This window comes from Manihot esculenta, chromosome 13 (genome assembly GCF_001659605.2).
Source record: "Manihot esculenta cultivar AM560-2 chromosome 13, M.esculenta_v8, whole genome shotgun sequence".
NCBI lineage: Eukaryota > Viridiplantae > Streptophyta > Magnoliopsida > Malpighiales > Euphorbiaceae > Manihot > Manihot esculenta.
In genome coordinates this window covers 935,565-963,112 of record NC_035173.2, presented here as the reverse complement: position 1 = coordinate 963,112, position 27,548 = coordinate 935,565, and the positions used below count along the sequence as shown (strand labels likewise).

At 34.5% G+C, this 27,548-nt stretch overlaps 6 protein-coding genes across 10 annotated transcripts; 3 read left to right on the top strand and 3 right to left on the bottom strand.

Moving 5' to 3' along the window:
- Positions 1-2,915: 2,915 nt before the first annotated feature.
- On the bottom strand, positions 2,916-5,928 carry LOC122721617 (pathogenesis-related thaumatin-like protein 3.5). The gene is made up of 2 exons (XM_043949933.1): positions 3,934-5,928; positions 2,916-3,781 (listed from the first exon to the last, which is right to left on the bottom strand). Exons 1-2 carry the CDS (start codon positions 3,989-3,991, stop codon positions 3,069-3,071), a joined length of 771 nt encoding a protein of 256 aa, XP_043805868.1. The 5' UTR covers positions 3,992-5,928; the 3' UTR covers positions 2,916-3,068.
- LOC110630045 (pathogenesis-related thaumatin-like protein 3.5) lies at positions 5,219-5,944 on the bottom strand. The gene has a single exon (XM_021777349.1). It carries the CDS (start codon positions 5,942-5,944, stop codon positions 5,219-5,221), a length of 726 nt encoding a protein of 241 aa, XP_021633041.1.
- A 792-nt stretch (positions 5,945-6,736) lies between these two features.
- LOC110630044 (putative pentatricopeptide repeat-containing protein At1g12700, mitochondrial) lies at positions 6,737-7,731 on the top strand. The gene is made up of 2 exons (XM_021777348.1): positions 6,737-7,229; positions 7,274-7,731. The coding sequence occupies exons 1-2, from the start codon at positions 6,737-6,739 to the stop codon at positions 7,729-7,731; spliced, it is 951 nt and encodes a 316-aa protein (XP_021633040.1).
- A 26-nt stretch (positions 7,732-7,757) lies between these two features.
- Positions 7,758-9,381, top strand: LOC110629678 (pentatricopeptide repeat-containing protein At1g62910). The gene is made up of 2 exons (XM_043949746.1): positions 7,758-7,899; positions 7,948-9,381. The coding sequence occupies exons 1-2, from the start codon at positions 7,758-7,760 to the stop codon at positions 8,436-8,438; spliced, it is 633 nt and encodes a 210-aa protein (XP_043805681.1). The 3' UTR covers positions 8,439-9,381.
- A 4,024-nt stretch (positions 9,382-13,405) lies between these two features.
- Positions 13,406-23,113, bottom strand: LOC110629834 (putative RNA-binding protein Luc7-like 1). Of its 5 annotated transcripts, none has more exons than XM_021776989.2 (13): positions 22,768-23,113; positions 21,993-22,045; positions 20,675-20,843; positions 20,527-20,590; positions 18,116-18,195; positions 17,524-17,677; positions 17,089-17,150; positions 16,943-17,005; positions 16,222-16,280; positions 15,823-15,904; positions 14,572-14,618; positions 14,201-14,464; positions 13,406-13,696 (listed from the first exon to the last, which is right to left on the bottom strand). In XM_021776989.2, the coding sequence occupies exons 1-13, from the start codon at positions 22,912-22,914 to the stop codon at positions 13,681-13,683; spliced, it is 1,260 nt and encodes a 419-aa protein (XP_021632681.1). In that variant the 5' UTR covers positions 22,915-23,113; the 3' UTR covers positions 13,406-13,680. The 5 variants fall into 5 exon arrangements, 3 of the variants coding, with proteins under 3 accessions (XP_021632681.1, XP_021632680.1, XP_043805152.1); XM_021776988.2 differs by having other exon boundaries at positions 13,406-13,689; positions 22,768-23,112; XR_006348138.1 differs by lacking the exons at positions 13,406-13,696; positions 14,201-14,464 and adding an exon at positions 16,042-16,090.
- Positions 23,114-23,744: 631 nt separating this feature from the next.
- Positions 23,745-27,475, top strand: LOC110629061 (ER membrane protein complex subunit 10). The gene is made up of 8 exons (XM_021775910.2): positions 23,745-24,135; positions 24,267-24,329; positions 24,418-24,513; positions 24,911-24,958; positions 26,097-26,168; positions 26,648-26,706; positions 26,954-27,041; positions 27,138-27,475. Exons 1-8 carry the CDS (start codon positions 23,818-23,820, stop codon positions 27,282-27,284), a joined length of 891 nt encoding a protein of 296 aa, XP_021631602.1. The 5' UTR covers positions 23,745-23,817; the 3' UTR covers positions 27,285-27,475.
- The last annotated feature ends 73 nt before the right edge of the window (positions 27,476-27,548 follow it).

Below are 27,548 nucleotides of genomic sequence, written 5' to 3'. Positions count from 1 at the left end.
TAATAGACTTTAACAGTCATTTTATTGCAGATAGAAACTTGGGTCATATTCATAATCTATGAATTGAAACGATTAGAACATGGGAAAATGCTAAAATCCTATTTTATTGGAATATTGGACCTAGACCATAGAATTCAATTTTCTTTTATTATGATACTATCCGATAATAATAATAATAATAATAATGATGGATTTTGAAATCGTGACACATTTAGAGGAGAAGTAGAAGAGTCTCCGTGCTAGATTCTCGGTGTCCGATCAGGTTGTAGAATGCATGTCCTACACAGCACGCGGATAAGACCTTCTATATCTCTAATTGTACCTATGCTCGGAATAGCATAGGCGAACTGACCCACCTATGTCCGGAGCCAGCTGACTAGTCTTAAAGGTTTTTGTAGAATCATATTCTAATTACGCATACTGCAGTTTTAGAGCTTTCTTAGAATCATAAATACGCATACTGCAGGGTTGGCAGAAAGGACACTAGCAAATGGACAGTGTATGGATGAGGCGGCATAATATTTATCAGCCGATTGATAGCCATTAATGATCCGCTTAACACCCTGCAATCAATCAAAATGGTCAGAGTATGAACACATCATCATCATTCAATCCGGAAGGACATCAGTTAAAATATTCTAACATAGTCAGGGTATAAATACCCTTAGATTAACCACTTTGGACATATTTTACAAAATAGATAACTTCTTCTCTAAATTTAAATCTTCATGAATTAGCGACTCATCATATCTATTAATTCACTCCCTACCCGATCAGAATCATTATCTTCTCTATAAATCAAATCATCATTCATGTATCATCTTCTTATTCCATTGAATTTTAAATATATTACTGTCATATTAAAGAAAATAAACTATTTTGGTGATAAGTAGTTAATTATAGTTACTGAATAAACAAATAAAGGGTTGTTAGATGCCAATTAAAATTCCAACCCTAGAAATATTTTCCAAGAGGGTCCATGGTTGGAGTAGAGATGTATCCAACTTTTATTCTTTAGTTTATATGTGATTAATAATTTCCATATGAAAATGTCAATAAACATGAAATTTTCAACAGAAACTAATCAAGCAATCAGGTGATCCATCGCACGGAATTTGTTCAAAGCTATCATAATTTTACTTGTCACTGTTATTACGTATAGATGAGAATAAGCCTATAATGCACCTGATGAAGAGATAAAAAGCAGGAGGAGAAAATGCCAAAGTGCCATAAGAGAGTTAATAGTCTATGGGTACCAAAATATTACTTGTAATAATAAACAGAGTAATGATAGATAGGTGGATACATATAATATAAAATAGCTTTGAATGAGTTTAACAAACTAGGACAATTGCCAAGAACCTCTTTTTCATGCCAATGAAGTGTTCAAGAGCTTGCAGGATCTACGGCCAATTGGTTAATTCTGGTGTAAGGAACTCTTTTAATTATACGGTAAATTATATTTATTATGGTCCATTATTAATAAATTTACTCATTAATATGTTTTTAACCATTGAACTAAGTCAGGATACACTACATGAATTAAATTTAAACTTATTTAATAATTTGATTCTTCTATATAAATATAAATAATGTAACAACCTTTCATCACAGTAAATGCTCAACTCATGCATAGGCAGACAATCACGGATTTAAGGGTCATTGCCTTTTAAAATTTTAATTTTTAATTGGTAATAAATTGAATATGTTGTTGTAATAAAAACTTAGATTTATTATTTGTAATTATATAATTTGACCCTCTTTAAATGTTACTGGTCATAGAGTATCTTTTTAGAACCTAAATATTGTATTTATAGCCATATTAAAAATAAAAAGTTGTGTTTGGATAAAAGAATGTATAACATGAGATTTGAACTTGATAAAATATATATTTTGTTAAATTCATTGGAGTGATGAATAAACATAAAATAATTAAATATGTATTTGAAATTATTGATAAAATAATGTGATTATAAATTCACTAAAAAAAAAAACTCTTAATAAATAAGATGGTATAATTTGAAATCCATAATCCACTGTTTTTATCTTCTTCTTTGTATGAAAAAAAAAAAAAATCTTCTTTGTATCTTTCAATAAAATTAATAAATTTTTCATTTTTGAGTCGAAACTATTTTAGAATAATCAACAACTCTAATAATAATATTAAAAATATCCCCCACCCACTGCATTTTTATGCATAATCAATCTCCATTCGTTGATGTTGATTTATTTTATAATTTAAATCATACAATAGAGAAATTATAAAATTTATCCATTGTGAATAGCATTTGCTATACATGTATAATAATAGTTTTATTAATAATCATTAATCATCATAAATCTCTTATTGACTATATTATAATAAACAATTAGGATATAAATCTCTTATTGACTATATTATAATCAACAATTAGGATTTATTCATTGTAATAAATACGACTATTTTATAAAATAAATTTCTCTAAATAGTAGTGTTGCATCCTAATGAATATAAGTAAAACATGTATGGCAGGCAGGCTTATCTTTTTCTTGGGTTATATTACACATATTTGATTTTATTTTCTATTTTTAATATTCTATTTGGGAGGAAGTAAAATAAAATAAAGTTTTATAGAGTATAGTCTCATAAAATAAGATTTTTTATGGTTTTTAAATTTTAATATTTTTATTATTATTTGAAAAACTTTTTTAAAGATTTTGAATAGAAAAATTTTCGGACTCAAATTGAAATCGAAGATTTTCTCCAAAACTCTACTTTAAAAATCTTTACTCTTTTCTAAATACAACTTCAAAATTGAAAATGTTAGAATACGTTTTTTGAAAATTTATTTTACACCATCGTTATAAGTTTAATGATTTATACGTATGGAACCTACTATAATTAATAATTTTAATGCAATAAAACCAGAAAAAGATAAACTATTGTGCAGTTCCCAAGGAATATTGGCAATGAAAACCATAAGATAGAAGAAGCCTTTGATGTAGAAAAGTCACTGTTTATTTAATTAATCATTGTACAGTGTTATGTGTATTATGTATTTTCTATATGAAAGCAATTGATTAAGTTTTTAACAAAAGCTAATTAAGTAATTATTAGCATATGAGCACACTGACGATTTGGAGGAATCAAATTCAGGAGCGGCACCAGCTGAAGGACAAGCAGCCTCGAACACTTCATAATAATTTGTAGGCTGGCAATCGCCTCTCTCATATCCATATGGGCAACAAAACTGAGGCTCAGGAGAAAAATATCGAAGGCAAGGATTTCGACATGCTACAGTACTACCATTTGATCTCACCTTCAGCTCATCTGGGCAACTCTTGTTCAAATCTATGGAGCAACTTGTAGCCTTGCATCTACCTTCACCGCCATTGCTACCGCCATAAGGCGTTATAGAAATTGGTATATTATACCCATCTCCTACGTTAAGTGCAAAAACATCAGGAAATTTGTCTTCTCCAAATCTCAAAGAAGCATGCGTGACAGGTTGTGGAGTTATATACCACCAGCCAGTTTCATCATCGCCACAACTTAAACGACCGTCACAGTCGCCGGTGATGCATGTCCCAAGACCTGATTCATTAAATGAGCACCCAGTGCGACCCCAGACAGTGGCATAATGGGCTACTGTGAGATTCAGCGATGCACCGGCACTTAACTCAAAACCACTACTTACAGGTCTCAATTCACCGTCTCCCAACGGAAATCCTATTTGATATCCAGGCCATATTGTGAAGTCGCATTTATTTAGTATAGTAATAATCTTAGCAGCGTCAGTACCTGAAAAATACATTATTCAAAAATTTTTACCATTTAATACGTAAATAAATAAAAGATAATGCTTGCTACGATACAATTGTGGTATATATCCATAGAATGACTAGCATTTATCTTAAAAGAAAAACATGTAAATGAGGGAATCAGGTAGTTACCAAAGAGAGAAACGAAAATCAGGAGGAGAAAATGAGAGAGTGCCATCAGAGAGATCATTTGAAACTTGAGTAGAACAGTGAATATACCCAGATTTATAAGCTTTGAATTAATTAACAGACAAGCAGAATTGTTTCATGCCAATGAAATGTTCAAGGGCTACGGCTGGATTTGTGGTTGATCAATATGATACGTAATTCTGGTATAAGAAATTGAGGGCTTGTGACTTCTTGAACAAATTAAAACTCAAGTTTTTTAATTTCTGTTGCTTTAAATTACAAAAATCAGCCATTAAGTTATTGGGCTTGATTGAAAAGGAACTATCTCAAGGCTTGCTTTAGTTTTCCATTTTTATTGCCCCAATACCAGTGAAATTTTGTGCTTGCTCAGAAAGATCAACGATTTTTGGTTGCAAGACCCTCGAAGCATTTTCACAAGCACTTGGAGGAGCTTCCATTTTCAACTCCAAATAGAAATGTGTTCTCCAATCTTATTATTTACCAATTCATTTCACTCTTTCCCTTCTTCTAATTCGACTCACTCTCATAAGGATGCAAGCATGAGATCTAAATTCTATTCTGCTACTTTTAGAGACATCGATGATGCCCTAGCTTCCTTTAATCACATCATTCTTATGCATCTTCTCCCTTCCATTGTTCAATTCGGTCGATTTTTATCTGCTTTTGTGAGAATGAAACAATACCATACGGCGGTTTCCTTGTTCAGAAAAATTGTCATTAGGAATCTCACACTTTACATTCTGATTAATTGCTGCTGCTGCTGCTTACACCGTGTGGAGTTTGGGGAAATTCCTCAAACTCGGATTAGTTCATGACATTGTGACATTTAATACCTTAATCTGTAAAGAGGGTAAAATCAATAGAGCAGGAGAAATTTTCAATGATATGGATACTGTGAGGATTGATGAAGCAAAGAAAATTTTTGATGAAATGCTTACTGTCACTTATAAAAGGCTTTTGGCGAGCAGTAGAGATTTTGGAGTACATGTATTCTCAAGGTCACTGCCCAAATGTCTATTTGGCTTGATGGCTTATGCAAACAGGAAAATCTTGATGACGCACTCGTATCATTTAAAGCAATGGAAAAGAGTCTATTAATGTTTATGCATACAGTGCAATAGTTGTAAGTATAACAGTTACTACATACTGTCAATAAGAAAAAGAAATAAAAGCCTTTCATATAGAAAAGTCACTGTTTATTTCATTAATCCTTGTACAGTGTTATGTGTATCGATGTAATTTCTATATGGAAGCAATTGATTAAGTTTCAACAAAAACTAATTAAGTAATTATTAGCATTTGAGCACATTGACGATCTGGAGATATCAAATTCAGGAGTGGAACCAGCTGAAGGACAAGCAGCCTCAAACACTTGAAAGTAATTTGTAGGCTTGCAATCGTCTTTCTCATATCCATAGTATGGGCAACAAAACTGAGGCTCAACAGAAGGGTAATGAAAGCAAGGATTTCGACATGCTACAGTAATACCATTAAATCTCTGCTTCAGCTCATCTGGGCAACTCTCTTTCAAGTCTATAGAGCAACTTGTAGCCTTGCATTTATTGTCACCGGCATCACTACCACCATAAGGTATTATAGAAATTGGTGCATTATACCCAGCCCCTACGTTAATTGCAAAAAAATCAGGATATTCATTTTTTCCAAACTCCAAATAAGCATATGTGACAGGTTGTTGATGTATAAACTGCCGGCCAAATATGTCGCCACATCTTAATCGACCCTCACAGTCGCCGGTGATGCATGATCCAAACTCTGATTCATTAAATGAGCACCCAGTGCGACCCCAGATAGTGGCATAATCGACAACCGTAAAATTCACCGATTTACCAGCACTCAACTCAAAACCACTGTCTACGTTTCTCCTTCCACCCTCTGCCAAAGGAATTACTATTTGATATCCAGGCCATATTGTGAAGTCGCATTTATTTTGCATAGTAATAATCTTAGCATTACCAGTACCTGAAAAATACATTATTCAAAATTTTTACTATTTAATATATAAATAAATAAAAGATAATGCTTACGATGGATAATAGTATGGCTAGCATTTATCTTAAAAAAAAAAACACGTAAATGAGGGAATCAGGTAGTTACCAAAGAGAGAAACGAAAACTAGGAGGAGAAAATGAGAGAGTGCCATCAGAGAGATCATTTGAAACTTGAGTAGAAGAGTGAATGTACACACATTTATAAGCTTTGAATTAATTACCAGAGAAACAGAATTGTTTCATGCCAATGAAATGTTCAAGAGCTACGGCAAGATTTGTGGTTGATCAATATGATACGTAATTCTGGTATATATAAGAATTGAGGGCTTGTGACTTCTTAAACAAATTAAACTCAAGTTTAAGTCTCTTAATTTCTGGTGCTTCTCTGTGTAAATAATCTAATTGATAATTCAGCATATATTTGGGATTTTGTTGTAGTATTTAATTTCTTGTGTTATATATATATATGTTTTTTATTTAATCAATCAATTGCGTCTCCACTTAGAAAAAAAATAGTAATTAATAGCCAATAATATCTAACTAATTAAATAGAAAAATCAGCCATCAAGTTATTGGGCTGCTCTGCCATTCTATGAGGAAGTTCTGTCCAAACCTGCTGGAAGCCCACAGCATTACAGCAAGACTTCAATAAAATTGTCTGGGAAAACAAGGAACTATCTCTAAGCTTGCTTTTGTTTTCCATTTCTATTGCCTCAATACCACTGAAATTTTGTGATTGCTGAGGAAGAACGACGATTTTGGGTTGGAAGATGACAATGACCCCTCGAAGCATTTTCACAAGGACTTGGAGGAGCTTCCATTTTCAACTCCAAATAGAAATTGGTACTCTTTATTATCCAATCCTATTATTTAAATACTCTTTTCATTCTTCTAATTCCACCCGCTCTCGTAAAGATGCACGCTTGAGGTCTAAATTCTATTCTGCTTCATTTCCGGACCTTGATGATGCACTGTCTTCCTTTAATCACATCATTCTTATGCATCCTCTCCCTTCTATTGTTCAATTTGTTCGATTTTTATCTGCTCTTGTCAGAATGAAACAATACCACACTGTTCTTTCCAGTTCCAGAAAAACTGATTCTCTAGGTATCTCGCGCAGTGTTAATTCCCTTAACATCTTGATTAATTGCTACTGCCGGTTACATCGTGTGGATTTTGGCTTCTCAGTTTTGGGAAAAAGCCTCAAACTTGGTTTAGAGCCCGATATTGTGACATTTACTACCTTAATTGATGGGATGTGTAAAGACAGTACAATCAATAGGCAGTAGACCTTTTCAATGATATCGTTGCAGGAGGTTTTCAACCTGATGTTTATACCTACAATGTGATAGTAAATGCTGTGTGTAAATTCGGCAAAACAGATGGGGCTACTGGGTTGTTGAAGGAAATGGTTGAGAGAGGTTGTGAGCCAAATGCAGTGACCTACAATGCAATCATCGACACCCTTTGCAAGGATAAGCTAGTTGCTGAGGCATTAGACCTCTTCTCTCGAATGAGGAACAAGGGCATTTCACCTACTGCTGTCACTTACAACTGCCTAATTCACGGTCTTTGCAGTTTAGGTAAATTGAATCAAGCTTTATCCTTGCTGAATGAAATGGTGGTGCAGAACATATCACCAGATGTTTATACCTTCAATATATTTTTTGACAATCTTTTTAAGGAAGGAATGGTTTCAAAGGTTCAAGAAATTTTTGGCATAATGGTTAAATGGAATATTAAGCCTGATTTGGTTACTACAATTCATTGATGGATGGATATTGTCTGCATGGCAAAATGGATGAAGCTAGAAAAATATTTGATCAGATGGTAAGGAGAAAAATGGCAGATGTCAATGGGTATTGTGAGAACAAAAGGATAGATGAAGCAAAGGAACTTTTTGATGAAATGCCTTATAAAGGTTTAGTTCCTGATGTTGGTACTTATAATACTCTTATAAAGGGCTTCTGGCGAGCGGGAAAGCCCTGAACTGCACTAGAGGTTTTCAAGCACATGCGTTCTCAAGGTCACCAGCCAAATAGAATAAGTTTCTCCATTTTGCTTGATGGATTGTGCAAGCAGGGGAATCTTGATGAGGCACTTGCTCTATTTAAAGTAATGGAAAAGAGCCGGTTGAAGCCGAATATAGTGACATATAACATTTTGATTGATGGTTTGTGTAGAGTTGGGAAGCTTAATGATGCCAAGGAATTATTTTCTAGGATTTTTGAAAATGGTTTACGGCCTAGTGTTTACACATATAGTGCAATGATAAAAGTATTTTGCAATGAAGGATTACTACATGACGCATACAAGATCTTTAGAGGAATGGAAGAGGCTGGATGTTTGCCAAATGGTTGCTGTTATAATGTAATTATTCAAGGATTTCTTAGGCATAAGGAGTTAGCCAAAGCATCACAACTTATTGATGAAATGGTTGATAAGGGATTCTCTGTGGATGCGACCACTACGAATTAGCAATCCATTTATCACAAAATGAAGATCTCATTCTGAGAAAACTACAAAAATGTTCTGAAGGTTCTAAAGATGTAAATGCGAAGTGATAATGTAACAATCATTACCTTATTAATGGGTGCAGAAAGTCTTGTTATGTTGTGAGTTATTTGTATTTCGAAGTATTTCATCTGATCTAATTTACAATAATCTCTTTAGTTGCTTTTGCTCTTTTACAAAATACTGTTTATTAGTTCTAAGGTCATGTTTTTGGGTAATATGCACATTAACTTTAATGAATTTATTTCATTGCAACATTACTTTGAAAGAGTAAACCAACTCCAATGTGATATATACACTGAGTACAGAAAGCGGAATGGCTAAGGAATTACTCATGTTAAGCTTTACAATTTGTCAGCATGAAGTTTCGGTTGCTGGCGTACTGCTGTAATTAAAGTTAACCTTCCAAAAATGTGTGAATGATATTAGTGATGTGTTTCTGTAATGGTAGTTGGATTTGCTACAGTTCCTTGAGGTGAAGAGGATATGGTTTCCTATTGAACTTGGTGTGATTTAACTCTGAGGACGCAATACAATCAGCTACTAAAGCTTGACATTTGGGGCTGCTAGTCTTCTCATTTTATGGGTTTTTTACCTGCATATTAATTGGGTCAGTGTGCAGATTATATGCAGAATTAGTTCTTTAACTCTTATCAATTTTCCTTGCTAGTGGTTAAACTCGTTTAAAATTTCTTCTTTAGCAACTTTGTAGATATGTTTGGCTTCGAACAAGCAAGGTTTTTTGGGACTGAAAACTACAAATGTGGAAAGCTCTGTTAGACAGATAGATGTATGTGAAGAGGCTTCAGCAAGTGAGGATTTTATTAGGTTGAATTTAGTATGCCTTTTTTCTTTTGAAGATTTTGAGGAATTTTTGTCACAGAATTTGAAATGATTTGCTGCCAGGAAACTCCGGTAGTACAATATGAATTTTCAGGAATGTTCACCATTTTATACATCTTTCCTTTCCCTTTCCCTGCCCAGCTGCCCCACGCCTCTGTTATGGTAAAATTCTACCATGCACCCTACCCAATGTAATCCTCGCAGCTAATTGAAAATTAAGAAAAATATTGTTTTTGAAGATTAAGAAAAATCTTATCTAAAACATAGTGACACTCACATATTAATATAAAATTCTAAATTTTCATCGGTTGGCCGTATAAATCAACTTGTGCATCTAAAGTAGGTGGTGGTAGTATTTTTCGTTATTATAATTAATTAATTTTTCATGCTACCAAGCGCTCATCTAAAATTGACTTTTAGACCCTATTCAAGAACAGATGTTAAGCGTTTAGTTTGATTACTATGAAAATATTATCCATAGTGACAATAACTTTTAAAATAATATTTATTTTTTAATTTAATATGATTATTATTATTTTATTATTGAGTTTTTTTAGTTATTTTAATATGGTTCAGCCTAAACTCCTTAATGTATTGGTATGAACAACATCTTCTTCACCTTGTAACAAAAATCAATGCTGATTACCATAAAAGCAGATAATTCAATCTTCATGCATCAAGCTGGCTTTTAATTCTATTGTCCAGTATTACATACTACTAGTTTATTATGCATGAAGCTGGCTTTTAATCCTTGCTAGCTATTGAACTTGTTTAAGTCTGTTAGAGATGTCTATGAATATCTGTTAGCGGTTGAACTTTATGTTTCTGTAACTTAATGCTTTTAATGGTAAATATTATAGTTTGGTGTCCTTGATTAATGATCAAATCATGCCTTATGTTTGAGGATGCAACTGCAAGGCATGTGGTTGTTGAGTAGAAGGCAAGAGAGGCACCAGACTTGTATAGCTGTCAGTTAAATAGAAAACCGATTTGATCACTGATGGGAAGGTATCAGGACTGGAAATTCCTTGGGCTGGCATTTTCATCAAAGGCATGGTGCACATGAACTGTTCTTTCATAAAGATTGTCATTTTGGGATAGGAAATAGGAAAGAAGAACTAGTGTGAGCATATGAACATGATAGAGTAGGTAATTGCAAACAGATCCTAATGAAAGGAAATCGAGAAATTCTTTATTAATGCTGGAATGAAATATCATATAGCCAGTCATTACAACAATTTCCCAAAGTGAAAATGGAAAACAAACAGGAGACGATCAGCTCAATGGCTCAAATTACTAGCAGGACCAAGGTCACTACTTCCTGGCGACATGCCAGAAAACACAGATGATAAAATCATGCCTAACTGATTGCCCTTATCATGAGCTGATAACTGCTCTTATATCATCTGTAACAAACTGGAGCTTGGCACAACTGATTGATCGACTCATCCTTACCCACAGCAGATTGGCTGAACTCTTCCCTTTGATTTTTCTTCCTTGTGTTATAAATTCCCTTTGACTTTTAGGCTTTTGCTTCGCAGCCTGTGATTTATTGTTCTTTTCAAACTTTATCAGCTAAACTTCATTGATCAAGGATTGGAATTCTGTTCTCCATGAGGCAAAGTTGCTGTGATTGCATTAAGGAAAATTTCTAAGCGTTTCACATTCTATTGTTTGCGAGGATTCGCATCGCATCGCATGTATTCAGAAGAATAAGATGCCTCAGACTTGGATAATGATTTTCTTTATCTGACCCATTTTGAAAGGAGTGTGTTCCACATACAGCATGGTGGCTTCTGGAAGCTAACAAAGATTAGAGCAATCATTGAGGTTAGGAGATACAAGAAATTTAAGGTATTTTATGCGTGGAACACTTGTAATATTCTTACAAAATTGCAATCTCAAGTTAGTAAGGTTCCTGAGATCATGTCTATTGTTAGCATTGTGGACAATGAGCAATTAAAACTTCCTTCATCGCTGAAACCCTTTTATCTTACAATTTATTATCATTTCTTGTAAAAGAACTTTATTACCATTAGTCAATGTAAAAATATATTTTTTGTAACCAAAAGAACCTTAATCTCTCTTTGAGTAAAGATTATGGGAGGTAAAAGGCTTCAGCAAGTGAGGATTTTATTTAGTTGAATTTGGTATGCTTTTGTTTGAAGATTTTAGCTTGGGATATTCTGTCATAGACTTTGAAACGATTTGCAGCCATGGATCTCCTGCACTACAATACGAATTTTTAGGAATGGTGACAATCTATACGTCTTTCCTTTTCCCTGCGCCGCGCCTTGCTGAATTGCCCAATTGCCCATTAGTCACTGGGCACTTCTCTAAGACGTACATTTAGGCCTCAGTGGGAAACAATTTTTAAAGTAACATTTTGATCATAATCAAAATTTTGTCAACAATGATTAAATATTAGTTCATAAATCTTTAGTTTGAAATAAAATTTTTTATAAAATTTCAATTCAATTGATTTTTTTTAACAAGTTTTCTTATTAAAGAATTTAATTCTTTTTAATTGAAATTTTTTTTTTTATTTTTAAAGAGTTAAAATCTCACATAATTTATAAAAATTCATTCAAATCATGTCAAGAGAAAAATCTACATTTCTTAACTACTAGTCTTGTTTGACAACAAAACCTTTCTTGAACAGCCTCAATCTACAACTACTCTATGCTTGCCTCGAGCTTCTAACCATGCTTTTCCCAGGAAAAGAAACCACAAAAAACTAAAGGTACAGCCTAAACTTGTCCACCTACAGCTTCACCACTAAATGGCAAGTAAGGAGTCTTATCTGAAAAACAACTCGTCAACCAATAAACAAAGCAGAAACAACTAAGGAAAAACAAGCATGAGCTTAGTCCCAAACTCACTGACCTACATTGAAGATGTTGACCAAAAGCAAAGACACCACCAAGAGCACATCAAAAGTAACAACTTGCATTGAATGGATATCCTAACATACTGGCTAAAGCTCAGGTTTCTAACCACACACATGTAAAGAGTGAAAAACTATCAATATGGAATTGATCTACATTAATTTAAGAGAGGGATGAGGGCATCCAAAAAGAGAGAATTGAGCAAAACTGAAGTGGCCTAAAGGAAAGCGTAAGCAACGACTGACATGAAGCTATGTTCAGATAAGAGTGACCCATTTCTTCAGAATGGAGAACAGCAAGCCAGTGAGTACTCCGCTGGTTCGATGGAATTGAGGGAAGTTTTCAATTAGTCACATTTCAATGGCTCTCAAGCAAGAAGTGGGGAGTTAAAATAGGATAACCTAACTCGTATCGATGAATTCGGAATCGTGCGACGTGCGGATGTGGAGGGCCTCAGCGACGATCTGGCTACACTTTAGCGAGAGGCAAAAGGACAAAGGATACAAGCTTGACTTTTTCTCATTCATCAAAATCAATATTACTTTTCTTAAATTTTGTTCTTTTCTAACATACTATTTAAATAACCAAAATTCATTTAAAATTAAAATGTTTATATTTTTATTATAATAATTAGCACTGCAACAATATTTTAAATAATATTTTTGACAAACTTCAGACGAAACATTAGGAAGATTACCCTTCCTAATTTTTTTTTATTGTATATTAATTACAAATGGATCATCCATACATTGTTTTTTCAAAACAAAATAGAACCTCACTCTCATGATCTAGCCCATTCAATCTTAATCTTTGTGATTTGATACTTTTTTTGCATTCAAGGATTTCTCTTTCTGCATAATTTTAATAAATATCACATGAAACTTTCAACCGCTCTCTCAAATGATTTTGCTAAATCACTTATGTGACTTGGCTATTATTCTGTACGAAGACCTCATATTTTCATCAATGGCTAGTCCTCTTGACTTCGTTTTTGGGTTAGGAAGGGTATTTGTAGAAGATTTTATTTGGCTTTATTCTCTTTGGTTAATATGACAAATTATGGGGATATAGTTGCAATTTACCCGTTCAATTTCCTCTGCTTTTGGAAAGCAAAATGCAAAATAACAGAAAGTACTCGATTGCAGTAGTTCCTGTCATCCATTCAAATTAGCGAGGTCGAAAACCACCAACATTGACCAATTCTGAACAAGGATATCAACTTAGATAAATGTAAAATTGAGCAGGGTTTGGCGATTAACAGAACACGAATAATAGATAAAAACCAAGCAAAGCCTACCTCTTCAACATACAAGTCAAGAAAACCTATGAAACGGTTGGTCTGCCCAGCAAAATAGCACAAACTGTCAAACTCATAAATACTTAGGATCATCCTTTACTCCACAAGTACATTGACCTAGATTATAAAACCCATACTTCCGTACCAAAATACTCGACAGCAACTGTCCTAGTACCGATCATAGCGCCTGCCGCATGAATAAATAATACAGTACAACATATTAGAAAAATGTATATCATTCAAATCTACACACGAAAACTACCCAACATAGACCAAGGAATAAAGTATATCAATACTGTTGAAAGAAGCTACGTTTTTAATTTAATCATTACAAAAAGTTTATTTCTAATGTACTATACTCTTAATTACTACCATGATTCTAAAATGCCAATAAATTAAATAGAAACAACGGCGGCAGAAGGATTCTGACTTCCAAATGCCGGGAAATAAAGCACAAGAGACAAGTATATTTATTTGATATTGTCAAGAGAGAAATCTTCAACGTCATGTCCAACTTTCATGGCAAATACATGAATCACAACTGCCTTAAACTCCAATGTGATTATTCTCATATGCTAAATCACAAAATATACATGGCCATATGCAGACAAAAGATGCAAATTAAAATTAAGGTAAGGCCTGTGCTAAAAGTAGTTGAAAGCACTTAATGATCAGAAGTACAAGGGTGAAAAGAATACCTGTGACGATCATAATCCCTGGACCGTTCTTTAGACCGAGACCGTGACCTTTTGCGACTTCTTGAATCATAACCACGGGAACGATCTGAATCTCTATCACGCTCCCTGTCATGTCCACGGTCTCTGTCATATCCACGATCTCGATCAGAATGCCTGTCACGATCTCTGCTCCGACGACCATAATCCCTCTCCCGATCACGGCTATCTAATCGATCTCTATCCTTGCTTGATTCTCTGTCACGATCTCTACTTCCCTCTTTTGATCTATAATAGTATTAAATATTGAAGGAGAACATGAAAGATATAAGAAAGATAAAAATCCAAGCCCTCATGTACGAGATGATTAAAAAAATAAAATCAAATAATAATACCTTTGATCATCATGCCGATCACCTCTGCGGAGCTTGTTTCTCTCTTCCTGACAAATTTATTGTAAGGAAAAAATATACTGAAGGCCATTCTTTAATGACATGAAGTGCCACTTTGGGATAAAGAGTAGAATTCATATAAAAATAAAGAATAATAACATTTTTGCAAATGAAGGCATCATTAGCGAGCTGTGTTCCATTTAACCTAATGGAACTTGCCTCCTTGTTCAAAAAACAAAGCAGCTCTGCACCACTGCAAATATCTCTAGACAGATTCCACACACTGTTTGACAATTCATACACAAGGCACAAGCATGCACACAACAAAAAGTAATCAGAAAACAGAAACTTACTGGTGTTCTAAAAGCAATTCCCTTTAAAATACATCATGAGCATTCAAGTTAAATAGGACTTCCCGAAGTTTTTTCACGCATTCTCAATTTGCTATATTTTCAATTCAGCCACTAAATTGCACAAGATAAAATCAGACAACTAGCAGAAATTTCAAATGCCAATACCAATTCAACATTGCCAACCAAGCTCTAGTATTAATTCAACAAAAATATATTTACAATAGTCTTTTGACTAAAATATAACCTTAAGGAAACCAAACCTTAATTCTTTCTAAAGCCACACAAATTAGGCTGCATATAATATATGATCCTCCCAACCCAAGCAAAACTGGAAGTGGAAGCCCTTTTAGTATTGCATGACATGCATAGACAGTTATCAGACTGGACATGACGAATGATCAGTGTCACCAATTCACAGAAGACATTACAAAGATCTACTGGTGTTTCAAAGTCTAACATCTATCAAATCTAAAAGGGGGAAATTAATGAATTATTCTTCTCCGGGGGTAAGAAAAACTCACAGATGCATACTAACTGAGAATCTCTATAGAAGAATGTGAAACATTATACCCAGCACCTGAACCAACATATCCACAAGACCAACTTAAGCACATCCAAAAGACATGATAGATAAAACAATAGATTTATCCCCACTTATCAATCAATTTGAGTTATTTCCTTTAAATAAAAGAGAAAAAAGATGCATAATCATATATTAATCGATGCACATGTAGGATAAAAGAAAGATGTGATGAATTTCCAGCATGTTTAGCATGTATAGCTTGTTTCTGCAATCCCCCACAAAAACATTTTCTATTAAGAATCCAGCCCAAGAAAGAAAAAATCAGCTAAAACTATATTGATAAAGCAACTTGATTTACTACTACTACTACTACCATACCTGAAGCTCTGTGAGTTTCTCACGGATTTGCATATAGCCTAGATGGAGCTTCCCACCAAAATGATCTGCTAAACGCCGATCACTGAAAATAGAAACAAAGATCAAAATGCTTTGGTGGACTCCAGAAAAATGACAGATAAGTACATGTATAGCAAGTTGCCCCATAATTTTCTAACTATATTATGATCTGCAAGCATATAAAACAGAAAAAAAACGCACATTCTTTAGCTGCAAAAGTTATCCTCGTAAAACTGGGCCCAAAAGCCTGCTGGTAACAAGGAGGTATAATAGTAGGGTCAAAAGCTGAACCACTTGAAACCCCAAATACAAATTCATTCATTTCCCACAGGGAAAGCCTAAAAGACTGTACATATTTGGAGAGAGGAAGATCAACTATACCTGTCGTATACGCTCAAAAAAGCTCCACAAATGTCACAAACACGCAACTTTTGATCAGTCTGAAAAAGAATTCAAAACAATAAGGATGGGTTGTCATCCATATAAATTAAGCATATAGGAGGAAATATTGAACATGAACAGCTGTGTGACTGGTCATCTCTCTTTCAACCACAAAATGGAATGCCGAAATTCATAAATACCTAATCCTGCCTCATGAATTGTAATTTAGTAATCTTAGTTTCCCTTAAATGCAGTCCTAGAATATTATAGATCTACAAATGTGATCCTCTCAACTATAGAATCAATAAGTACATGATTGAAAAGAAGTATTTGAAGAATGTCTAATGTTATAATAATGCTCAAATGGAAGATACTGGAACTCAAAAACACAAACATCTTTCCATTTACAAGAGAAGTGTATCTTGCATGAAACTTCTGATAGATTTTGAGTGGAATCATTATTTTCACTACTTTGAGAAGGCCAAAATAGTTGGATTGTTTTGAATGAAGCTATCTTAATGTGTAAACGTACATCTTTACCTATAGCCCAGTGGTTACTAAAAAAAAATACTGGCAGAATAGCATTGTCACATGATGCATGCATAATAGGACTTGCTTCCTTGGAAGCATTTGATTCTTCTTCAATAATTTCACCTTGTGATCCCTTGGTTATAATAATATCACAAAGAACCAACTAAAAATAATAAGAAAATGGACTCACAATGCGGACATCAGCAGCAGTATACTTGGAGGAATCCAGAGCAGGCTCTTGCCTTGCAGGAAGCTGAAGAGAATTAAGTTGCATAAGCTTCAGGGGAAATAGAAAGGGGAAGGTTGTGCAATGACAAGATCTAAAGAATCAAAAACCTTCTTAAGTGCCTCTGCCTCCTCCAAAGCTTTTTGAGCCTCATCAACCATTCCTTGCTCACCTGAAGAATGCACAGGTCCTTGTGAAATATACAGAAACAAGTACTGGAAATAAAAGAATATTAGAACTGGGCAAAACGTAAAGCATTGATCAGGCAAATCTACAAGATACAGAAGAAAGAAAATTACTAAAAGCATAATGTCCTAAAGTACAGCAAAAATTTCAGAATTGATACAACTGAATCCATCACAATATTAAGTAACCTTTTTTATCTACACAGGCCAAGTATCTCTAATAACATGGGCAAATATAATTCACAAAGTAAGTCTTTCTGAAGACACATATAATAGGCAAGAACAAGAAAACAAAGGGTATACTACAATCGTACAGAAAGCATACGCCCTAATCTAACAAGTATGAGAAAGTTCTCTTACCAAGATCCTCTGCCTTCTTCAGCTTCTCATTTATCATTTCTTGGGTACGAGGATCAGGAGCAGCTACAGGCAAGGGCGCCAATGGAGGTGGGTTTGGCAAGGGTTGAGGCAAAGACGCCCTATCTTTGTTGAAGGCTTCCAAAAGTAATGCAGACTGTCAAAGAGTAATGCACATTATTTAATATCAAACAATTCTTTGGAAGGTAATATACAGATATATATATATATATATATATATATATATATGTATGTATATATATATATATATATATATGTATGTATAAACAACACCGGAAGGAGAAAAAAAGAAATTTAGAGCCTGTTTGATATTATTGTTGGTGTTGCTATTGAGAAAAGCACTTTCTTAAAGACAGGAGTTAGAAAATATTAAAAATTGGTTCCAAATTGTTTTAGACAGAATTCAATAATAAGAACGCCAAAATAACAAAATAACTTTTTTCAAATTGCTTTTCTCAACAATATCTAAAACGGTGTTTTTTCTAAAAGGCGCTTTTCTAAACCCCAACCTCAATAACAAAGAAGCTCTCAATAATTTGCTACAAATTCTAAGCCTAATGAAGCCTCTTCATACCTGTTTCTCTGCCCTCTCACTTCTGAGCTTTTCCACCTCTTCCAATGCTTGAATCTTAAAATCTGTCTTGCCTTCAAGATCTGCAAATTTGTACCAATATTTATAGCATTACAAACTAGTAACCCTATCAACCACTTAGATATACTAGAGTTGCAATAACTTAATGGCACATTCAAGAAATATTTGAGCACTCATAAGACAATAAAAGGACTTGAAACCACCCAAATGCAAATGTATAAGAATACTACAAAAAAAAAAGACTAGTATTGTATATCTTCCTCCATATCAGATAGCACATAATATATTGAATGTAGTTTTTTTTTAATCAACAAGAGAAGCCTCCTGTTATGACTAAGGTAGAGAAGGTAGTAAGATGTTGATCCATGTGTGACTTTTAGACTTAACTGAGTTCTGGGCGTGAATTAGTTCAATAGTAAAATAAGAGGATTCTATTATATATTTACTTAGTTGTAACTACTCTCCTTAGTCAATCAATTGTAGCTATACAAAGCAGTTACAGGATCCAAAGAAGTACAAATGGTAACTTACACATAAAAAGGAAACTATCCAAGATCAATAATGATGTTCTCCGATCCAATAAAAGGTTGGATTAGGGTATGTGTGTGTGAATTTAGCCTAAATGGCTCCTCCCTCTTCCTTTATTCTTTTTTCCCTTGTCCTCTAGTGACGTGTAACCACCATTCTATTACAGTACAACATGTCGTTGTCACGTATGGTTGTACGTACGGACGTACTGCCTCTTTTCCCATCGACAAGCGGCCGTTTAATTCCCTCTGGAGCTTCTGTTGACCTGATTCGGAATGTGTAGGGATCTGTTGCCCCACTGACCCATCAAATCAGTTGAGCTGGATTCCTCTCAGTTGGATCCGAGCCCTGGTCTGTCCGTTCTGCTGGCGCCGGGCCTGAACCGCGCTTACATGGGTGGATCGGCGAGTTGCCTAGTCTTCCCTCATGGGCTCAGTTGTGGCCTGGGTATTCGAGGCCCAACTATTATCAAATAATAAGCAAAGATATTTCTTCCTGTCTATCTCTGCTCTCCTATCTCACTCCCGTAATTCTCTTTCAATCTTCTCCCCTTCCTATTCTCTTCTCAACCAACTCTTTTCTATTTTTCTTCTTTGTCTAATCCTTTGTTTAAAGAGTTGTTCATATCTAAAAAATAATACCTCCGAAGCAATGTTCCAAAACCTTGATTTCAACAAACTCAATCTAGGGGCGAGCAGTTTTCAATCATAACAAAAAACCTGAACTGAAGCGAACCAAATAGGTTATTTCGATTTGAATAATTGGTATTGGTCCCCTCACAAAATTTAAAGAGTTCCGATTTTCAATTTGGTTTGGTTAAATATTCAAAATCAATGAGAAAAACTGAATCGGCCAAAGTATTTAAAAATCTTCAACTTCCATCGATCCCTTCTTCCGCCATATCGCATGTTCTCTTTCTTGTGCTAAAATACACACAAAATTTCCCTTATGCCTTCTCCATCTCCTTCTCTTCCTACTAGCTATAGTTGAGTGTTTAAAAGTTGCGATTTTTGAGCCTTTCAACTACCAATTTCCCTTCTCCATCAACCATCTCCTCTTCTTCCCTCTACTGTCAAGCCTTTGACCCAACCTCATCCTCAAAGCTCAAAAACCCAAAAGCATAGATCATTTGACTCATATTGCCCTCCTCAAGGAATCATATATTTCATTGGTCTTCCTTCCCATTTCCTTAGTTTCCCATCTCATCCACATGTATGATGGAATGGCTTCTTTGTAAAGGCCCAGATATCAACATCACAAGCAAAGATGAAGAGTTAAAGACGATCTTCAAAAGAACCATTTTTTAGATGATTATTGAAGACGATCTGCAAACAATAACATATTCAAATGTCGCAAGCTCAAAGACGATTGTAGACGAATTGATCTAAAGATGACATGCAAATCACGATGCAAATGTTGGGCCTCAATTGGGTATTTGGGTTTGTGATTTTTGGATTGGTGCATAGATCAACTTGGGTGATGTGTTGATTTTAATTGTGTTTTTTTATGTGTGATTCCAATTTTCAATAAACTTATTTACAAGTATTAGTTTTGGTATGTGTCTTTGATTCTTTGATCCATGATGTGTTGATTTTGAATCGTAGAGAGAAACGTTTGTGTGCGCTTTGTGCTAATGTTGAGAATTGATTAACCGAACTAAACCAAAAAATTCGGTTCAATTCAATTCATTTCCTCATATTTCAATTCGACTTCATTGTCCATTTTTAATGAAATATGTTTTTTGGTTTCAGTTCAGTTAGGTTCGGAATCAAACAGACTGAATGTTCTCTCCTAGTTTACTCTCTAGACCACAATTATAATTTATTTAAAAATTTGAGAAATAAACTATTTTCCATATTTCTTACCATATTTATCCACTTCTTTCAACTTTTCCTTGATCTGCTTTGATAACTCAATTATCTCTTCATTCTGAAATTTCAAAAAACAATTTCAATTAAATAAAATAATCAAAGAATAAAAAATTCAAATAGATTTTGAAAGCTCTAAAATCACCTGGGTAACCTCAGAGACTGATATTGCAATAGCAGCCTTTGCATCCTCAGCATCAAGTCGCTTCAGAGCTCTGCTGATTTTTTTATCACACTCAACAATGAGCCTATCAATTACATCCTCCAACTCTCTGTCATAGTTATCAACACCTTTTGTCCTTGCCTCTTCATATCTATATAAAGTTAAGAATCATATGGAAAAGGAAGCTAGAACTATTGGAATAAACCATTACATGAAATTTGCTTTATAGGGGCTGCATTGTAGGGGAAAGCATTCGGTTAGTTTAGTTCAAACCGAATTTGAAAAACTGAAAAAACAAACTATCTAAAAATCAGAGACTGAGCTGAACTAATATTATAGGAAACCGAACCAAACCAAACCAATAAATATCAGTTCGGACTGTTCGGTTCAACAAAGACAAAATTCTCAAATTACAGCAACAAGAAAATATCAAGGTTAGTTTGTTTTATGTTTTGATAATGGATAAAAATTACAATCAATTGAACCATCAAACTTCAAGTAAATCTACCTAGCAAGACTAAACTTCACAAAATAGAAGATTTACCTAGTTACAAACTAAAACAGACAAAATACAGACAAACTCCAAATCTATAAAGCATACAAGATCTACAAACCAAAATCAACATTTAACCCATCCAATCATCTAGATACAAGGACTCTTCTGTTCATAGAGAAGAAATGGCTAGATTTGACGATGATGCTTGAATATTCAACAAGGATGCTTTGATGGCGACCAATAGATGATGGCTTTGACAACTCCTGTTGCTTGGAGTCGAATCTTGGAGTCCCTCAAAGGTAGTGTAGTCACTTGATCTAGCTGGTTCAACATTTGGAGGAGTGCTAAAGGCTGATGGCAAAGAAGCTGAGTATATCTGGAGGAGCCAACAACAAGGCTAAGAAGCAGAGGGCCAGTCCATAAGTTTCATGCCAGATGTGATAGTGAGAGAAAAGGAAGGGGTGGAAAGAACTGAAAGGTGAGAGAGATGAGAAGGAATGAACATGGATGGCAGTTAGGGTTCTTTAAGATTTTAATTAACCCAACTGAACAGAAAACTGAAATTATCTAAATTAATAACTGAAGCAAACCGAATAGACAAATAACCGAACTGAAATTTTCAGTTTTCAGTTTTAATAGAAAAAATGCTCACCCCGATGCATTGGCTCTTTAAATTGATAGTAACTGACCATACAGAAACAAAAAAAATGAAACAAAAAATGCATGTGTGCTCATGCTCATGCACACCAGACATACCTGTTTATATAGAGAGCACACAAATTATCACAAAGCTAATAAGGATACTCTTTTCTCAGCTGCAGTGAATGGACCTTAGGACATGGACCCATGTCCATTTTCTGAAACCAAAATACAACAAAATAAATAAACATATTAAAAAAAAATTGGAATCATTTTAATTATGAGTAAGAACAACCATCAGTGCCTATGAATTTCAAGAATAGAGCCAAATATACATTCAATTAAATCTGACAGCCCTCTCTCACGAGAAATTCTAGAACTGTCTCCCTAAAATTAAAAAAAAAAAAAAAAAAAAATCAACTAACTCCTCATGTAAAAGTGAAGTTGGGGGGGGAGGATCTCCGGTCTCGGTACAAAACTCACATTAACCAGATATACAAATAAAAAGTTGAATAAACTTTTAACAGTTCAATATATCCTTTGACTGAGAAACTCGAGTTACCTTCTGACTCTCGTTAAGTTTGATTGAGCATTACATATTCCATTATGCAGATATGCACCTCTACCAAGTCCAATCCCATCCTCGCATCTCAAACTATAATTTCAAACACACTGGCCCTCTTAATTCCAAAATATGGGTTTAAAGAACAATATAAAACAAATTTCGAGCATAGCCCACTCCAGTGCTTCGTTTTCTCAGCAAATAAACACACACCATCCTTCCATGCAGCAAATTGATCGTATTGTGACACTAGCGTTTCAAAATAAATAAATAAAAACATACATCATCCTTCTACATAGCAAATTGATCATATTGTGGCACTAGGGTTTCAAAAATAAAAATAAAGAATCATTGGGGCAATCTAAGAAGCTAAAGTACCGTTAATTGGAATAGCTCATGGGGGCAAAGGCCAACCAAGTACATGCGACACACATCACGGTCGTAGTACTTGCGATTCACCTCCCTAACGTCGCCGTTTCGATTGGCTCCCATGAGCACATCCAGCTGTTTCCTCATCGCGTCCATCTCTCCTCCCTCTCTACTTCTCGAGCTTACCTGAGGTCTACCTCTTCAACAGCACACACCCTCTCTCTCTCTCTTCCAAGGTAGAGTGAGATTAGGGTTTTGGTTGTCGAGTATTTTTGGGGGTAAAATGGAGAAACCCTTCGTGGCTCAGCTATAGCTAGATTGACACTGTTAGCTTGCTTTCCACTAGACAGATGGACTTAACAACTCCATGTATTTATTTGCATGCATCTAAATTTAATATTTGCTCTAGTTTTTTTTTTTTTAATTAAAATATTTGCTCTAGTTCTTAATTATATTAACGTTTATTGTTTTTTTTTTGAAAATGATTAACATTTATTGTTAAAATCTTATAAAATTAATAATAGATATTTAATTTTATAATTATTATTCTCCAATATCGAATTTGCAGAAGCCATATTATATATATTTACCATGATAAAAAATTCTAGACTTATTATTCTCAAATAATAAGTAAATTATCAGTCAATATAATGAAAAATAAGAATTCATTATTTTTATATCGGTTAATTTTAGATGAAAATAAATTTAATAGTTCTTATAAAATTTACAAGAATATTATGACAATATTTAAAATTTACTCATAGAAAAATTGAATATATAGTAAGGACAGACTATTATAAAATTAATTTAATTATTAGTTAATATAGAGTCGACAATTTTATATTTTAATATAAAAAATTAAAGGTTTGAAACATGATAATTTTAATTTATGAAAAAAATAGATTCAAATAATTTAAAGAAAAAATGACAGATTCATAGGCCGAGCCCAAATGTTCTAACTTCACAAAGCCCAGCACCATTGTCATCGTCATCAAGCACAAGAGTCAAAAACCAGCTCCAAAGCTCTCACTCGCTGAACGCCCAAAGCACACAGTCAATATGCAGATGCGATTTCTCAGTTTCCTGTTCACTGTTTTTCTCTTAACTCCATCTTTCAGCGCTTTCCAATCTGATGAGCTTCTTGTAGACGACGAAGAATTCGGCCTCGAAGGAGCGCCTCCTCATCCTCACCAACGCTCCTCTGATCCTGCACACATCAAATCACCCCCAACTCCAACTACTACTCGACGGAAGTTTTCAGATTCCGATTCGGATTCTAAGATTCAATTCTCCCTCGAGCACGCCTTTGGTGACTCGGATTTTGTTCCCGCTGGCACCTTCTCTGCTCGCCTCAAAACTTGGAGCCATGGCGGCCAGGTATTGTTCTCTCCCTATATCTTCTTTATTGTCATTGTTTTTCAATTTGGCTGCTTTTTCGATATTTATGATGCTTCGTATTATTCCTCTGAGATTTGGAATTAAACTGCGTAGCGATTTACTTGTAGCAGACGCTCACGAAGCTGCGGTTTTCGAGAAATGAGTTTGCACAAGTGGACAAAGAGAAATTTGAGGTGAATTCCATGAATTTTTGTTTCTTTGTTTGGCACTCAGCAGGCTGTTCTTCAATGCTTAGAATGAAACTCGTTTTTTTTTTGGTAGAAACTGCTTCTTGGAGATGATTTCTATAGGATAAGATTGCCATCTAATGTTTTGAGCCCCCCTGGAAGGAATTACGTTGTCTCATCTGTGAAAGCCGTAAGTTGCTTCTCAATTCAAATTATTCCATCTTCAAAAGCTTTTGTTATGTTCTGACAGATTTGGGGAGCTTCACCATTAAGGCCAGCTAAATGAATCCTCTTCCTCAATAAATGTGTTCTGTAAATCCAAAATTTATTGAAAATGCTTACAGAACAAATCCTTGGCATCTCTAGTATCGTAACTAACAAATTGAAACTTTCATTCTTAATGGGGTTTATTTTGGAGAATTGGGAGTATGGGCGTTCACCACAAAATTTGCCTGGATATATGTTACTGAACTTGTACTGTGCATAATCTAGTTAATGCGTCTAAGTGTCTTATTTTTTGGAACTGTTGCCGTTGATTTGGTTTTCAGTTTCAGACAGTAGTAATCATCCTTGTTCTTTCTCTGCAGAGATGTCTTCCAAGGGAGGGTTTGGATGAGCATTTTGTTATACACATGGTAATTTTTCAACTCTGATAACCAGCACATTTTTGCTTGTTTTATTTGTTAGTTAATCCTTCTTTGTTTGATTTGTTTCATCTGTCCCCCCCCCCCCATATAGGCTTGTTTTAACTCCCGTATTTACTTTGGTAGTTAATTGTTAATGTCGCCTGAGCCTAAGTCTGTTGTTAATTGCTTCATCTCTCCATGTTAGTTGTATTGTTTGTTCTCACTGAGCAACATGAAAGTGTTATGATTTAAGAATTAAGAGTGAACACATTGGAGATTTTTGTATCTTCATGATAATCGTAGATTTCTCATCGCATAACCTGGGGATTTTGGGGTGCTTTTTTCATTTTCTTTTTCTGTTTCTTTTTTATTTTTTCTTTTTATATTGTTCTCCAGCTATGCAGCTGGAAATGGCTGCAATTTTCATAGTGGATTCTTACAATATCAAGTGCATTATTGACTTTGATGATTCATATGAAAAAGTTGCAGCTGAAAATGCCATAGTGAATTGTCACAGCTGAATTATGTATGTAAGCTCTGGACTTTAATTATTCATGTGAAAAAAAATATTTTATTACCAGCAGGTATGTAACTGTTGATCTTTGCCTTTGTGGGAGGTTTAAATATAATTCCGTACTTCGACATTCAAGGGCAGTGAGAAAAAGGAAAGAGAATGGGTTTTATATGTTAGATGTGTTATTCACACCGGTTACTTGTAATATTTCAGTTTTCCCACTTTTGAGTGCACTTGTGGAAATTATTGCTATATAATGCCTTCTGTAACCTTTCTAGAAGGGGTTGATGGCTAACTGTAACTAACTTCATCAATGCCTTAATGGAATTGCAGAGAACCTTTTGCCTAGTTTAAAAGAAAGGAGAAAATAGATAGATTAGATGAGTAGCTACATATGCATAAGATTTCTGTGAAACTTATCCTTCTACAATATTTTTATCAAAATGATTCCTTTTACATGCATATATTGTTTACTCTGTTTTCCTATTTATTGTTTTTCAACTGAAATATAATTCCCTTTGGTAGCGTAACTGCATAGTAGAATGCACTCTGCCTGCATATCACCTTATATTTGCTTTTGTGAGATTTCAAATTGAGACGGTAGTTTAATTCTATTTCATTTTACTTTTGCAGGAAGGTGTTAATATCTTGGGTGTCAATTATGGGGCCCCTGGGGCATGCCCGTACCCTCGGCAAATGAAACTTGTAAGCAGGGTTTTTCCTTTCTTTTTTCCTCTTTAAAATCATTTGACAATAAGTTAAACATGAGATCTAGATTACGCACATGTTCTAAATGCTTTTCCATTTTGATAACCGAGATAAGCTATTAATACATGTTGAGAACTAGAAGAATAAATGATAATAGTAGAACTTTTTTTCCTTTTTTTCCCCTTCCTTTTTTCTCTAGTTGAAATCATCTACATAGTTTCTAATTTCCCATTTTTATGTGACAGTTATTTAAATATCTGGTACACTTGGTGCTTGTTTGAGATTTTGCACTTTTGTGCTGGGCATTGTTGGTTGAAAAGCCTTATTATAGTAACTATCTCATTTCAATGTTATTTTATTCTGAAAAGAATTTCTTGTTTAAACAACTTCACATACAAAACTCAGCTTTTGGAGGATGAAACAACATTATTGCATAAGCTAACTCTTAACTGCATTTTTCTACATTTTCTGTTTAGCCTGCAAAGTGGTCATTCAACTCCCATACGGTTCTGAAGAACAGTGAGCAGGCACCAAGGTAAATTAATGTATTTTCAATTTTTATCTTTCATTCTTCTGTAACTCCTTCCATAAAATGGGGACGTTTTCTTCTGTTCTTTCATCCTTTACTCACAAATCTTATATAGTTTATATTTGCCTAAGGTCTTGGGGAAAAAGGACCCTTTAAGGCTTTAATTGAGTTCCTTCAGACTTGGTTTAAAATTGTTGCTTATAGCTGTATGACGACACTCTTTGTTAAATCTGTTTGCATATACCTTCTGCAGAACTCCAGTATTTAGTGAAGAACAACTTGGAGAAAATGGAGAGGGTGAAGCTGTAACACCACCCGAAAGGTCGTTTTGGGCTAAATATGTGAGTATTCATTTATTCTTCACCCATATCCATGATGAAAAGATAAAAATTACCTTAGGATGCTCATCCACTCGTTCAACTTTTTTTGCATCATAGTGGATGTACTTGATTCCCCTTGGACTCATAGTGATGAATGCCATAACCCAAGCAATGAATCTGCCCGAGGAACAAGCTGCAGGACAAGCAGGTGCCCAGCCAGGAGCAGTGCAGCGAGGACCAAGTCCAGCTGTGAGAAGAAGATAATCGGTTTATTTAAGAATATGGCCTGAATGTGTTGCTTCTACGAACCATAGACGAGTGGAGTTTAGAATTTATTGTGTTTAATTATTCTTAGCAATTGGACTGCAACGAAGTGTTGTAAATTTTCTAGCAACTGATTTGAGTGTTTCTGTAGGAACAAATACTAATATGGTACAACACTGAAAATTTTTCAATTGGCGGACTTGTTAAATTTTGTGGTTAATTGGAACCTCTCGTGCATACAAATTTACAAATGTAAGTCTGCAA